The sequence below is a fragment of the Dromaius novaehollandiae genome, chromosome Z (assembly GCF_036370855.1).
Source record: "Dromaius novaehollandiae isolate bDroNov1 chromosome Z, bDroNov1.hap1, whole genome shotgun sequence".
In the NCBI taxonomy this organism is placed as follows: domain Eukaryota; kingdom Metazoa; phylum Chordata; class Aves; order Casuariiformes; family Dromaiidae; genus Dromaius; species Dromaius novaehollandiae.
The window spans coordinates 49,270,581-49,286,197 of record NC_088132.1 but is presented as its reverse complement, the minus strand read 5'-3'; the positions used below and the strand labels follow the sequence as shown (position 1 = coordinate 49,286,197).

At 34.9% G+C, this 15,617-nt stretch overlaps 1 protein-coding gene across 5 annotated transcripts in view; it reads right to left on the bottom strand.

Annotated features, from left to right (window-relative positions):
- LOC135324697 (multiple C2 and transmembrane domain-containing protein 1) overlaps positions 1-15,617 on the bottom strand; it is a 286,852-nt gene that overhangs the window by 144,447 nt on the left and 126,788 nt on the right. For 4 of the 5 annotated variants that reach the window (XM_064501475.1, XM_064501478.1, XM_064501479.1 and 1 more), the window contains exons 4-6: positions 14,016-14,095; positions 13,358-13,466; positions 6,191-6,229 (exon numbers count right to left, since the gene is read on the bottom strand). In XM_064501475.1, the coding sequence (XP_064357545.1) occupies positions 6,191-6,229; positions 13,358-13,466; positions 14,016-14,095 (228 nt within the window). The remainder of the gene's footprint in view (positions 1-6,190; positions 6,230-13,357; positions 13,467-14,015; positions 14,096-15,617) is intronic. The other variant, XM_064501477.1, reaches the window with a different exon arrangement.

Below are 15,617 nucleotides of genomic sequence, written 5' to 3'. Positions count from 1 at the left end.
TCAGCACTTTTAACAGAAACAAGGAATACAAACGACCTGGTTGGCCCATCTTCCTGGCTTTTGGCTACCTACCCTCCTTTCCCGTGTCTCCAGGCTCACTAACTCAGGAGTACACTGCCCAGTGAACACAGGAGCTGTCAGAGTGCCCAGGTTCTTCACGGCACCCCTCACCTGCAAGCTGGCAGCTAGGGAGGACAACGGTTGCCTACGAAGCAAGATGATCATATGCCAAAACTACACACTCTCAGTTTGGAAGACCAACACAGAGACACTGAACTTGGTCACTCCCATAGGCCTGCCTTGTAAATTAAGCAAGCAGAAAGCGAGAACATGTTGACAACTGAACAAACCAGCCTTAACTTCTAAATGTGTTCCTGCCTGAAAACCCAGAATGAGAAGATGCAGGTGCTGCACTCTCCTCTCAATTACTGAGCTAAACATGGATATTCTGCTTATTTATGAAATATGCTCTATGTACCCTATATAAAATCAACAGAATTTCTTGGCAGATATCATACCTTGGTACACTCATCTTAGACACTATGAAGTTTATGAAGGTTCTGAGATGAAGCCAAACAGGTTTGTGACATCTCTTTTTTCTGGGAATGACCAGTAATCCCACATTGTGTAAAATCCCTCTGCTACAGCACAAGCTGGGAGACATATAAAGCATCTGTAAACATTATGCAGAGTCTTAGTCTTTCGGTCTTCTACAAAGAGGCTTTCTACATGCTCTACAGCTATTAATGACTTAACATCCAGCAATGATTGCAAGTAAACCAATCTGACCAAGTAACCTCATATGACCTGTTAATTTCTCCCATCTTCTCACTATTCATTCTGACTTATTTCAGTTTACAGTAAAACTTCTCACTCCAAATACCGTTGCTTTGTTTCCTCTTACATGCTACCTTTTCATTAATAGCCGAACATTCCAAAATTTTCCTCCAAATTAAAAAAAGTATTTTTTTTTCATTCTAAGTATATCAATTGTGCCCAAATCACCGTGATAAAACATATCCACCCATGTCTACGGAAGAGACTAGCTTAATTTGCATCACGGGAGATACCGTGAGGGGCAAAAGCAGCTTTCTGATGGAAACTGTAGTTGAGCACTGGAATTGACTCTCTAGGGAGGTTGTAAAATATCCATCACTGCAGATTTTTATGGACAGATTAGACAAACACCTGTCAAACATAGTTTAGCTATCATGGTTCCTGCTTGAGGGTAGGAAGACAACTTTTCAGTCTGTTAGTCCTATTTTCTGTATTTTCCACACCTACTCTACACACAGATTTTTAAATAGCCAAGACACTTGAAAATCTGGGAGATGAGGGTCAGTCTGTTCACCAACACTCTCTGCCTTGCCCTTGGCCCCATCTCTCACAAACAGCCCTGTTTGCTTCCCAGGTTAAACTTCCAAAGCAAGTGATACCCATGTTATCCTGCAGGAATTGGTAAAACAGCCCTAAAGCCACTATCCCCTTACCCTTTTCTGAATTGACCTCCTGTAAGCATACAGCATACTGTACAGCAACAGAGAGAACAGATAAAATATTTGCTACCTTCATATTCCTCTCAAAAAAGTCTGCCTGCTCTGAATAAAACTCTGAAAGAGAATCTCAAAAAAAAGGCTTCTACTTAAATTAAAGCAAACAATAATTGTCAAATGCTGATAAAAATACTTGACAGCTCTAAATAATAATAATAAACTTCATGTATCTAAAAAGAGCAACATTTTACTCTTCCAGAGGAAGTATTGTCTGTGAAGTCAACACCTATTAGTAGGAGTTAACAAACAAAATATTTCACATTTTACAAAAAAAAAAATTGTTTTTTAAATGCATGCAGGCTCTTCCCTATCCCCCTTCCATACTATGATCAAAAAAAAGTTTGATTTTGGCTGCAAAACACATTTGCTCTGAAGCATAATTACTGCTTCATTGACCACAAGTCTGATATTTATCCTTTTGATTTCAACACTACTCCGCATTATGCAAGTGATAGAAGAAGTAAAATTTTATCTGGAAGAAAAAGGAAGAGAAGAAGTTGTTGGCAGTAAAGGCAAGACAAAAATAAGAAAGGAAATATCATCAGAAGCTAAGAGTAAGAATGAGCAGAAGTATTTAATTAAAGAGAACATCTCCATTTTGTACAAGGGAAAAATACTACATTTAAAAAGTCTTGTCTCTCCTCTGTCATCAGCTTTAGGATTAATAATGGTAAAGACAGCACTGAACATAGTATACAAATGACAAGGAGAAAGACTGTAATATGTCTATTTCTTATTCAGTGTTATGCTGCCAACGTTTTAATAGGCTCTCTTCCCATATCCTCTCATCAGCTATTGATTAAGACTCTGTGCTGTGGAAACATAGCAAATAAGGAGTTAGAATTGCTTTCTTTTTTTCCTGAATGTTTTCATATAGAAACATTAAGAGGACATTAACATTTTTCCTTCAAGAGTAAAAAGGAGAAAACAGCTCTTTCCAACTCATCTGTGCTGGCCCACGCTAGAAGTAGTAATATCTTCTTTCTCATCAAACAACTTGTAATATGAGGATTCTGCAATGAAAATCACTTCACCAAGCAGCTTTATCCACCACACTGTCATAGGCAGTGTTGACTATGAGTAACAAATTACCTCTCTAGCAAGCTTGGGCACTTCTGTGCTTCTATTCTATCTAAACCACAACATAACAGTGTTTGACCAAATTAGATCTGGTATCTAGAAAGTTTAGAAAGCAAGACAGGCTGATGGAGATTTTTTTTTCCTCAACCCAAATAACAAGACCAATCAGGAGAAGTCACCAGGAATTGCCAGGAACAAAAAGAAAGAAATGTAAGAAAACAGTATCAATTCTTCATGGGTGGGAGAAGCCCATCTAGAGAAGCAGGTAAAGTGGATGGGCACAGAAAGAAACTTCCACTCCATTATAAAGTTTCTGAAGAGAATTTGGGCTGCAGGCCACAACCCAGGAGGTACAGCAAGCAGAGAGAAAAGGCTATATTTTAAACAGAACAATTATGTATAAGTAAGAAAAAACTTGCACTAAAGAAAAACTGTGCAGTGGAAGAAAGCAGAACAGATCAGATACTATACATGAAGTGGAAAGTCTATTTGCATAGGTGAAATCTTTTCTAATAGCTGTATAAAAAAAATTTTTTTTTAATCTTCTATTTGGCTTAAATGAATTACTCCGACTAATCTGATCCTACACACCTTTTTTTTTTTCCCCCTGTATCACTTATCTGCTAACCCACAGCATATCTAAGGAATTGACCTCTAGACTATAGGAACAGAGGCGTGGACACATGGAGATTAGTGGGCAAACCGCCAGTTCACAGATATATCCATAAAATGTTAAATAGCCTATTTCCCTTTTGACTTGAGGTGTAATGAATCTTGCTACAGAACGAGTAGTAATCATTCTTGCAACTGCTAGAAATGAAGCTACTTCCTCTACCAGACTCCTCGGGAGAAGTCTGGGAAGCTGTAATCACCGATGAGCAGTTTGATTCAGTCCAACATCAAGATTGCAGCAGATGAGAGCAAACAGTCAACTGATGCAGAACAGTCAGCTGGTTGCAGAACTGAATGCAATTTGTAGCTTCCCAGCAAAGATGGTATGGTTTGTCTGGCTTTTGTTTGTTGTTGCTGTTACTGTTTCTCATAGCCCGTGCGGAGCCTTCTTTTGCTGAAGACAAGAAGGTTGATTTTCTTTTCCACAGGACTGACTTCTAAATCGTTTGAATTTCATTTTTGCTAGATTCACTGAAAGGTAAGTTGTCCCTACGACTGAGATAGTCTGAGTGATCTAGCTCCCACGAACATTTATCAAGATGATTGGAATAAAGAAAACAAGAAAGGAAAAAAAATGAACAAAAGTAGAAAATACATTGCTGCAACACCACTAGTGTTTCGTGAACATAAGTTTACACACAAAATAGGTAAGACACATAGGTGCATTTTCCTGGCTATTTCATGAGACCTAACTTCATCTTTAGGATACATACAGGAAAGAGAATTTGGAATAGAGATTCAGAATTTGGCCAAAGTAATTTTTCATATGTATATGAATACTGTGGTATAGAAGATCAGTTACCATTCATTTTACAACTATTACTCAAGCTAAATGCAACAACAGGCAAGTAATACAGATCATGAACATCAGTGATGCCATACTGCTCTGCATAATCATATCTTAGCTTTAGGCTATATATACCACAGAAAAGCTAGATGTAAAGTATAGAAGAGTTTTTAAAAACATCTTACTTCATCTCAGTCTGTAGAACCCTATTTATAGAAATGCCATCGTAAAGACTTCAGAGAGTTAAGAGAATACATTTAGGAAATTTTATAAAGATATCTACAAATCATGACTTAAAAAAATAATATTCATTTTTCTCAGCTTTCACAAATGTAAGACAAATACTTCCTCAAGTAAAAGGATCTCATATAGGAGGTTTTCTCTATTATTTAATAGGATAAAATACCTGTTTCTAGACCTCTTAAATTTGTGAATGATGTCTCATTTAATATTAATCATCCTGCACCCATAAAACCAGCAATATTTTGAGGGCATTCTTTGTAAATAAAGATTTTTTCATATGTTTTAATGACAGCCATTCAAAGATTTGGAATTCTAGGCGAGTGCCACAGGAGAAGGGAGCAGATTACAACGAAGGTGACTTCAGTTATAAAACAATGCAGTTTATCACACAGTTCTGTAGTTTAACTGAGAGATATCATCAAGGACTTCTGTTGATACATCGTATACTTGTACTTTTTTTATATATATATATATGGTATTATATATGGATTACATATTTAGGTAAAATTACAAATTTAGCTTAGATAAATGTAGAGAAATGCCATATTTAAATTCAGACTTTCTCTATTTGCCAAACCTTTTGATATGCCTCTTTGTGAAGGGCAACTATTGAATGAAGCGTTATCAAATGAATGTAATAAAAAAGAACACGTAAGTAATTCAGTTGAACAATTCTGAAGAATTCCCAACTATCATGTTGTACCATTCATTCAGGATTATCAAGGCTGACAACTGTGTCAATTACAAACGAAGTACAGGAAAATTCCTCATAAATCAAGTTTACAACTGTCACCCAACCACATTCAGCACATCAGAAGTTAATGTATCATTTGCAGGATGCAAAACAGCTGCACACTTCACCAGTCCCACAACTCTTCATCAACTCTTCAGAAGTTTGAGCATCTTACAAATTTCAGGAGAACTTGCATAAGCAAATTATTCCATGTCATCACTTCTCCAAATACCTTTATTACAGATTTCAAAAAGGAAACTGAGATTAAGTGCTGTCATGTATCACAAAAGCTACCTCTGTGAAAACCCCACATTGAATCCAAGAATTAACCCTGCTCTTCTTTAAAAAAGTTATATTATGCAAATGTCAGTGAGCCAAATGTTTATTGTTGACCTTCCATTTAAATTTGTACATCAGTATATCAAAAAAAGTAAATAGCTTTTTTTATAAACTCAAATCACCCTATATAGCCATTTCATTCTTCTCATTCCAACACTACCACAGTCAAACTCCCAGTCTAATCCCAGCAGGAAGAAAAACACACTTCTACAGCAAGATACTGAATGCGCCTCAAGATGCATCTAAAGAGCTGTCTGAAGCAGAGGCTAGGATGGATTACTTATGCACTTTACTCTTGGAAAATCTGGCTACTATTGCTCAGGGCGTGCATGTCCCATGATCAGGGAAATTCATCCTTGAGAACCAGTCCGAAAACTTTCACACACAAAAATTCTAATCAGTGACAGCAGTAAGTAATAGGAAAGCAAGAGTTACCATTTGTCAATAATTCTTTGTATTAACATTAGGAGTTAAGGAGCAGGCTTAAAAGAAACTGTTTATATATGACAGATAAAAGGTATTTGAAAAATAATTAGGATACCTTTACCGTTTATTAATTGAAGCTGCTGGATGACTCCAAGATGGGCTAAAATGCTATAACAAAGTTCAGAGATTTAAAGATTACATTAAAAGTTCACCTAAACTGTCATACAAAACAATTTTATTAAAACACAATTTGAAAGAGAATAAATCCTGCACCACAAGTTTCCAGTCCTAGAAAACATTTGGTAAAACATCATAGTTCTTCTAAAAAATGCCAGAAGACCACATGCTAAAAGTTACCTTACTTGATCTTTTCCAACTCTTCCTCATTAGCATTGTCTGAAAATAAAATAGAGCATTTTAATTACCTTTTACTCTGAAATACAGAAAAGGAGGCCAACTGTCTTCCAATAGGACAATCCACATTTAACCACCACTACAACTGAAGCAGCAACACAGACACTCCAATCACAACTACACAAGACTGAAATCAAACCAGACAACTAGAAGCACTGTTCACACCCAGGCATACTTTCTGGGTAGTATGTATTTCTTATTTCTGGAGGCAATGCAGTAATGTATGTGAAAATGTATTAAAAAAATAAAAAAAGCAGAGGTAAGCGATGAAAAACATCAATCTGCCATTACTGACAGTGACTTACGTTTTGACTGATACTGTCGATATTTGCTCTTTAACATACTCTAATTCTTCAGAACACTACTGTTTAGTTCAGCCTGTGTAGCCACAAAGATTAATCCTACATAGGGATTATTGGATGATATACATCTAACAATCTTTAAAGCTACCACTGCTACATAGGTCCACAGTAATGAAAATAGTTGTATTTTTGGATAATTATACAAATGGTCTACAATAAAATTCACACCTTAAGTTTAACTTCTAGAATTTGAGTAAGCTCTACTAGTTCTCACTCACTAAAAATAGTTATAGAGCCAAGTACTGTTAAATAATTAGATTTATTTAGAACCATAAACATTCAAGGCTAGATGATAGTATCATATTTATTGGATGACTGAGGAAGAGGAAGGTTACTATCACATCACATGACATATAACAACAAAAAAGGCTTCTTCACTGATACCACCGCACCACCAAACACCACCTTTTGTCATGAAAATTGGCGTTGGATATGTGGGCAGGGGAACAGGTAGCCCTTCAATGTCCTCCAGCTTGGGTTGACTGCTGGCCACTAGGTCCATTTGAACTACTCTCTCTCTAGGACAACGTCTGGAAGAGGCACATCAGCACCGAATCTGGTGCTCACCAACACTGCCTAACGAGACCATGCCTATAAGTCTACCAACTTATTTCAAACATTCTTCATTTCCTCAGGATAAATATCCATGAAAATTGCCTATGCTTTATTTTCTTTTGATAAAATACTAAAACTCTCAGTTTCCATAGAGTTATGTTAAACATTTTGATCTCTTCAGTTATATATATTCCGAGAACTGAAAGAAAACCAGTGCAATGCATAGGGTGTAATGTACCACAGACTGGTGGTAGTGTATTACATTTACTGAAATATATCTTATTGTCTTATTATTGACACCGTTCACTTTCTAGCTGTCAACTTATGAAGCTGTTACACTTTTCTTCACTCTTTAAAGCAAAACACACAAAAAAACCCACACCCAGAACCCCAAGTAGCCTATTACCTAAATAACCTGTAAAAACTGCTAGAGATAATGCTTTGTCATGCTGGAACATAAGGTGTCCACAGACATGGATTCTTAATCATTAAATAAAACAGATATAACAGTCAAGATGAACATGGACAATTTATCGGTGAACACAACTGCTGTTTAAAGCAGTGCTGTGGACATGCAGAGAGACTAGTTTGTACAATTTAACAACATTTAGCAGCCTGTGCTTACCCTGAACAAGAATAAATCAAAGGGCATTCATTTCCGCTGTGACTTATCTCATAAAAATAAACCTTTCTTTTATTGGACTATCACTAAAATACTTCTTGATTTTTATAATTTTAAAATATACAGATATTTTCCATCTAAACACAGCTTGTGGGGAGGAGAAAACCAATTAGTTTGTCAGAAAGTTTCTAAGCTGCTCTGAATACTTAAAGTCTAAAGGCTCAAGTTCTGCCGTAGGTCAGTGATAAATATAACACTGCGACTTCAGCAAATGTACAAAGATATTAAATGTTTTAAAAAGCTGGAGAAGGCCATTTTACTCATTTTTATAGGTAGAATAAAAAAGGCATATAAAAATTAAGCAGCCTGAGGTGAACAGCAGTCCTTGGACAAGAACTCAGAGCTCCTAGGTCCTGCCCCAGGACCTGTGTCACCTATCCCAGGATGTTTCCCATTCTTGTAAACGTTTCATCCTACGCAAGTCAGCACAAAAGAAATCAGCTTCACCGGGATTTGAATGAGGCTGTAAGGAGGAGAATTTGGCCCAATATCAGAATCAACTACATATCTCATATTATTTCAGCTTTGAGCAGTAAAGTTTGTGTAGTAACTATGGAAACATATGACTGTACTGTTGAATGCACTGGCATTATCACCAGCTATAGCAGAAAAAGCCGAGGCACTCATAACTACCCTTAGAAGCCAATAAAATAAATAAATAGCATAGAACAGACTATGATGGATGACCTGCATGGAGCTATTTCATATGGAAACATTCCATGCTCCAAGTTCAATTCTGTCATTCTTTTTTTCTATGATATTATTATCCTTTTGACAGATAAAAAAAATTTAATTACATTATAAGATTTAAGACAGCAAGCAAACTGCAGCATATTAATGTTGTTAATATTTTTACATGAAGCAAACAAGTATTAAGCATCATTTAGGATAAATAATTTAAGGCAGGAAAAAATAATCCCATGTTTTATTCTTATTAAACAGCAACCTCCAAGTAACATTCATATGTTTCATTTGCTCCCTTTTCTATGCCTCTCAAGCACTAGGTAGCCGTAGAACAGTAATTCCCAATCTCTGCTGGCCACAAAGCAACTGTTCTGATCAAGTAACTAAATTTCTGATTTCCATAGCCAGGAGTTGCCTCTAAGACCTAGGCTGGAAACCACTGTTCTAGAGAATATGTGGGAGACATGCAGCTCAAACGAACTCACAGGTACTTTGTAAGTTCTCCAGTGACGAAATCTGTGCACTGAATTCTGCTAGGGAGAGAGCCAGAAAAACTTACATGCACTGCAGCACCGATGATTACAACACAGAACACAGATCCGCAGACATCACGTACACAGTTTTAATTGGCATGCACGCAGCTACAAATGACACATTCGCATGCATAATAGGACATGTATTCAAAAATAAAGATTAATAGAATACAGTCTGAATTTAAAAACAAAAAACGAAAACAAACAAAAAAAACAAGCTTCGTTTGAGCAGGCCTAAGAAAAATTTTAAATTATGCTCTTTTAAAAAAGTAATTAATGTAAAATAACACATACAGTACATCATACACACCTTACTTTTAGAATTAGACCTAAAAGTACATTTTTTATAGTTCTCATGGGTTTTACATGTTTTTATATACACATATATTCACATACTTTTTAAAATTCTTCTTTGTTTGCATTGGTTGTCTAAGCTATCTGTGCTCAAAGCAAAATTATGACAACTGCTATATTAATGTAAAGGACAAGTATTAACACCACAGAGCAAATGAAAATAAATTATTGGAACTAGTGCTACCGCAACTTACTTCCGTCAGGCTGGATTTTGGAGAACAACAAAATATTGTAGTATTGTTGCTACTAAATACTAAAGGTGTTCTTATTTCTATAGTTGCATAAGAATAATTCATTTATGATTTTTGAATCCAATTTTATTAAACAAAGTTCAAAAATTAGCATGAATCAGGTTGTCTTCATTTCAATAAAAATCAAAAGAATAAGAGATTTATTCATTTACATGGTTCAACCATGCAATTATACTACAAGATTATTAATTGTAAAATTTACATATGTATGCCTTTAGAATAGGCATTAGGTCACAAAAGGCAAAAGTTATTTGGAAACAACAAGTGTAATCTGTTTTTATCTTAGGAAATGGGACCTGTTAGCAATAAATTACAAGGAAGAACATCTCCCCAGTCAGCATACTGGAAATCTGCATCTCATCACAACTTCTTTTAGAAAGACAGGATACTCTTTCATCAGTAGTGCTTACTTTTTTAAATTATTTGTAATAGTACCACATTTAGTGGTCTCTCCTCTCTCTTGTAGACAGGAAACAATATACAATAAGCCCCCCCCCCCCCCCAATTTTCTACCATTTCACTCCAAACTTCCAACCGGAATAGCTTATCCTCCAACACAGGTGCTAAAAGCCTCAGTATTTACCACATAGTATAACAGGATGCATTCCCCTGTAATACACAGCTACATTATTTTGACATACCAACAAAATGCATTGCTACAAGATTTGCCCTTTATCTACACATTAATCCCGAATGCATAAACTCCAAAAAACTCCCAACCTCTCCAGTCCAGGTAGCTAAGGATCTTGTTGGGAAGTCTGATCTGCATCACAAGCTTAAACAGTATGTTCACAAACGGCAAGCTTTGTTCACAAATGGCTGAGATTTGGATTATTAGTACAGAGCTGCCCAATATATGGGATCGAATGCAGTGATACTTTGATGCTATAGCCACATGGGAAAGCTAATATGCCTTTTGTTGAAGCTATTCTTTTTTCTTTACCCTCCAATGGTCTTAATAGGCATTCTCAATTTAAGTGTATGAAATTTAAGTTCTTTATGTACAGCAATGAATTTCTGAATTAAGACTGATTTAGTTTAACAACTTTCCACCATTTACATGACAATATGCGCAAGCAGGTTAGAGTTATCCATTGAGCAAATCAAAACTTATTCAGAAGAAAATTATCTGCAAAATATAGGTGATATACCAACCTAACAGGATTTAAGAATATTTGTAAGGATTCGGGGAAAAAAAAAATGCATGTGATCTGGACACAGTGTTTTCTATTTCTTGTATGCAAGAACTATTAAAGCATATTTAGAGGGGCTCACTTTTTTTTTTTTAACATCTATGCCAAAATATATTTCAATTAATTTAATTCAATTAAATTAAAATAATTTAAATTATTGCCTATATACAGATAACTGGGTAGAAAAGAAGCAGTAATCATTCAAACAGCACATTACATAATTTGGGAATGTAGGAGTTACTTTAATTACTATTTTATATGGTCCACATTTGCATAGCAGTAAATACAGGCAGAAGTTAGGCTTAACCCTCTAACACAACATTTGAAAATTTATTCATCTCAACCACATTACATTTAATCAAAATCATCCTCACTATTACAAGACATTTTAAAAACAACCAAGGATGACAATTTAATTGGAGTGATATATCTTGTAATATATCTGCTCCCTAGAGAGTAAATAAAATCTAATGAATAAGTAAATTCATGTGAAAACTGAAAAAATATAATTACACTTTGAATTATTAAACCCATAACATATTCTTATACACCAATTCAATAGTAACTTCGTAGGTCATCTTCCCCTCCCTGTAATACAAATTCTCTAATTCTAATAGAATTCTTGTTAGAACTGTTCTGAGATACATAACTTGGGCAAATTAATGTCTAAAAAGAAATATAAAACTTCAGATTAAGAATCAGGTACTGAATCTTGAACATTTTCAGAATGAAGTCCAATATAACAGCAGTTTAGATGAAAAGAAAAACTAGTCACTTGAGGTAAAGTGAACAGCTTAGCTTACTAAACAGAAGACTAATAACAATGTATAATACCATTAAACCAATTATTCCTCTTATTAGAGTAACAAGCAACTGGGTACGCAAAAGGTTGCTATCCAGCAACTCTAGCACTCCCACTACTTCTCAGATTCAGTTACTGAACCACTGAATAAATACCCCTATGAAAAAAGACATGCTACTGCAGTGTCACAGTTTAATTTTTTCAACTGTGCTTTTCCTTAGCTCTCTTTGTGTAAGAGAGTATATCGTTCCTTAATACTGAACAGCACAGTATCTGTCCTATCTGTATGATGAAAAGAGGAAACAAACCTACTTCTGCTGTCCACATTAATGGCTTCCCATATAAAAGCATAATATTTCTCTGCCTCATGACCTTGGATTACAGGAGGATAATGCCAAAGTAGCTGGAACAACAAGGCTATTACCAGCTGACTCCAAAAGGCTGTTTTTATCCAATCACATACAAAAAATACTGTAATCAAATATGCTTTCCAATTTAAGTGATAAACACTTTAGTGGTGCAAATTTGCAAGACATTGTTCTGAGCTGTTCAGATGAAGTTATTGTTTAAAGAAACAATAATACATTTAAAAAAAGAAAAATTTCCAAGATATTATCATCAGTCTCCATTATTTTTGGAATGTAACAAAGAAAATTAATAGATGAGAAAGCCATTTCCAAAACACTAAATCTCTGTCATGCCAAATACCAAACACCTAATTCCAATAATTGACTTATTAGTCTATTTAATTAGAGCTAGAAGAAAAGCAGAAAAAGAACAATATAACAACTCATTTATCCTCCTCACGTTGGGTACTCAACAGGATGTGTCATACTCATGTTCCATATCATACATAAACACGTACATAAAACCCATATAGCTGACCACATTCATATTTACAGAACAGAGACTGAATTTGAATGGAGAATTTCATCAGATTAATACTTTTTTCTTGACTTCTGATGCCAAAGAAATCCATGTTATTTTATGACCACTGAACAGGAGTCCACTGTATTTCTGTCATAAATATTTCTACCACAAATGTGCCACTACTACTGAAGTCAAAAGTCAGACAAAAACTAGTAAAATACATCCAACTAAATTCAGAATTTGTCACAACTAACAGGACCTATAAAAACAGAAACTATTTTCAGTAACAGCTAAGCAGCTAAGAAAACAAAGATTTAGGAAGGAATTATAACAAACAGAAAAATGAGCAATTTTCTAATTGGAATATTTTCATGAAATTGCAAAATATCAAATAATACTTCATAGCTAAATGCCAAGAAGCATAAATGCTACTTCCTTCAAGTTTTTCTTTTCAGTGTGGAATAGGATTCAAACATTTGTACTTGGAGACAGCAGCACTAGGTCCAAAATTCCTTGGCAGTAATAAAACTGGTCTATTGACGTTCTTCCATATCAACCATGAGCATTCACCTGCAAATGACTTTACTTGAAACTGCTGAACACTTATGTTCAAGCTAGATCCCTCACTGTTAGCACACAGAGGATCCAACTTGAAGCAGACTAAGCATGCTGTACTGTATCAGAAATACTACTTAGCATTGTCTTAAGAGCTAGAAAAATCATACTTGTTTCAGGATATATGTTTTACTCTTGCAGTGTTTTAAATCATCCTACCACAGAAGGACCACAAGAGTGAAAACACTTATGAAAACATTTAAACTTACTACTTCTCGCTGTTCTTCTCTAGGAGCCAGTAGAACCGATAACAATATACTTCCCAGGTCATGGTCAGGGTAGTGAGGATCCTTAAGACTCAAGGTAACATCTGTTTGCCTAGGAGACAAAAACATAAACAAATATTTTGATTTCAGGCTCTCATATAATGAAATTTCTGAATCATAAGAATTAATGGAATAAGCATTTATAGGAAGCTATTTGAAAATGACTTTTTAAGTTTAGCCTATGTCTATTTTTAAGAATTACAGCCTAAGTACTCATAAATAAATATTGTTACTCCATGTTAAGTACCTACACATGCTGAAGTAATTAAATCTGAAATAATATTAATTTCAATTAAGAGAAGAAAAATAAACTAAACAGTAGGTGATAATGCTGTGAATGAAGACAATAGGAAACAGGAATAAAGTGGTTATAAAACTAATCTCACTGTAGGCACTGTAACAAAGGTTTTTGCACAATCAGTTAATATATTGTTAACACTCTTATTACACTAATTCCCTAAACCTAAAGGGTTTTTCTTCTGTTAGCTTTATGTGACAGCGGTTTATTATTTTTATGCATAATGTTCTATTTGCAATTCCACAAATATGAAATTAGCAGACCACAACAAGGAACTACTCCGTGGGCTTGTTTGTGCCATACCTGTTTAATTCTAACGACGTGAGATCCAAAAATGCTGAACCAATGAAGTCATCTTGAAGTCCAAAGTCATAATCAAAGACCTAAGATGCACAGGAGACGAAAGCATTTTCCAGCATTAGTTTGTTTGTTTATTTGTTTTAAAGCTCATGTATGGTTCTTGAAACTCAATTTCCAGAGCTAAATCACATTTCCCATATTTTAAATCAGCCTAGCTAAAACTAAGCTGAAATTTACTGGCTGCTAAATAAAGTTCAAAGCTGCTTTTTTAAAGGTCAGAACGTGCAACGTAAAGACACATGGAATGTAATACTACTAGTCTATTTGATGTGAACGCCATCAATTTTATAACAACAAAAAAAAAAAGCTTTTTTTTTTTTAAATAAACACAGGCACTAAAAGAAGACAACCAAAAAAATGACTAAAGCAAGAAGTGCTTGTTATGCATCAATTATGAGTTTTACAAATCACAAGGCACAAAGGTGGGATATAACTGTGAAAAAGGAGATTATTGTAGCACTTGCATCAGTATTAGGAACGATAAAATTGTATCAGACTAAGTTTTGAAGGTTTTATAAATTTCTAGATTTTACAAATTTTATAATCTAAGATGAAAAATTAATGGATATATGGAGGGAAATATTGACATTTGTTATTCCGCTATGAGGAGCCTGCCTGCTAACTGGCTACCTAGTTGAGAAAGCATCTGGACAAACTTGCAGAAATCTAGACAGGAATCTGTGACTAGTACATTGAATGGTACCAAAAATTTGAGATGGGTTATACCTTCTCAAGGCAGAGGGATGTAGTGACACACTACAAAAGTCAAAAATAGGAAAATGTAAATTATCAAAATCAAACTTTTGGGGCAAGTTAAACTTCATGGCAAACATTGTCATAAGAATTTCTGAGAACTGGAATATACTTTCAGCTCTAAATAACAGTGACAGTCACAGATAGCTAGTAATGAAAATATTTAACTGAGATGTGGTGGCCCTAGGTTCAAGGTCTTTGATTTTGATATAACTACTTTAAATACTGTATTACAGAATCTCTTTTCCAGGCAGTTAAAACTGCTCATCTTATACAAATATCTTAATATGCACCGGCTTAAGACAGAAGTAAACAGCAATTGCATCACTCAGTGGTTAAAGCACTGCTGAGTGACACAAAGGATCGAATCCAAGTATTTGAACGTAAGTCCAGCATATGCAATCTACCTGAGTACATACACTCATATTTTTGATATCTAATTATCATTCTAATGTGGAAAGACAACAAAATGATAAAATCTCAGCTTATGTTGCAAAATAGAATTGTTTTTTCCCCATAAAAATTATCAGGAAAACATCAAATGAATGATTTCTGCTGACTTAGTAAAACTTAACTCTGTCTTAAAATACCTGAATAAGCTATGAAAATTTAAATATTCAGGTGATGTGTTCAGAGTACAAACACGGGAAGATACGCATTATACTGACAGACACAGATTTCCTTGAAAGACTAAGAATATATATTCCTATTCCCTTGTGACCTTATTGGAGGTATTGGGTATAAAGAAATCAAAACAGGCAGCTATGTTGTAACTGTGCCTCTTCGAATCTG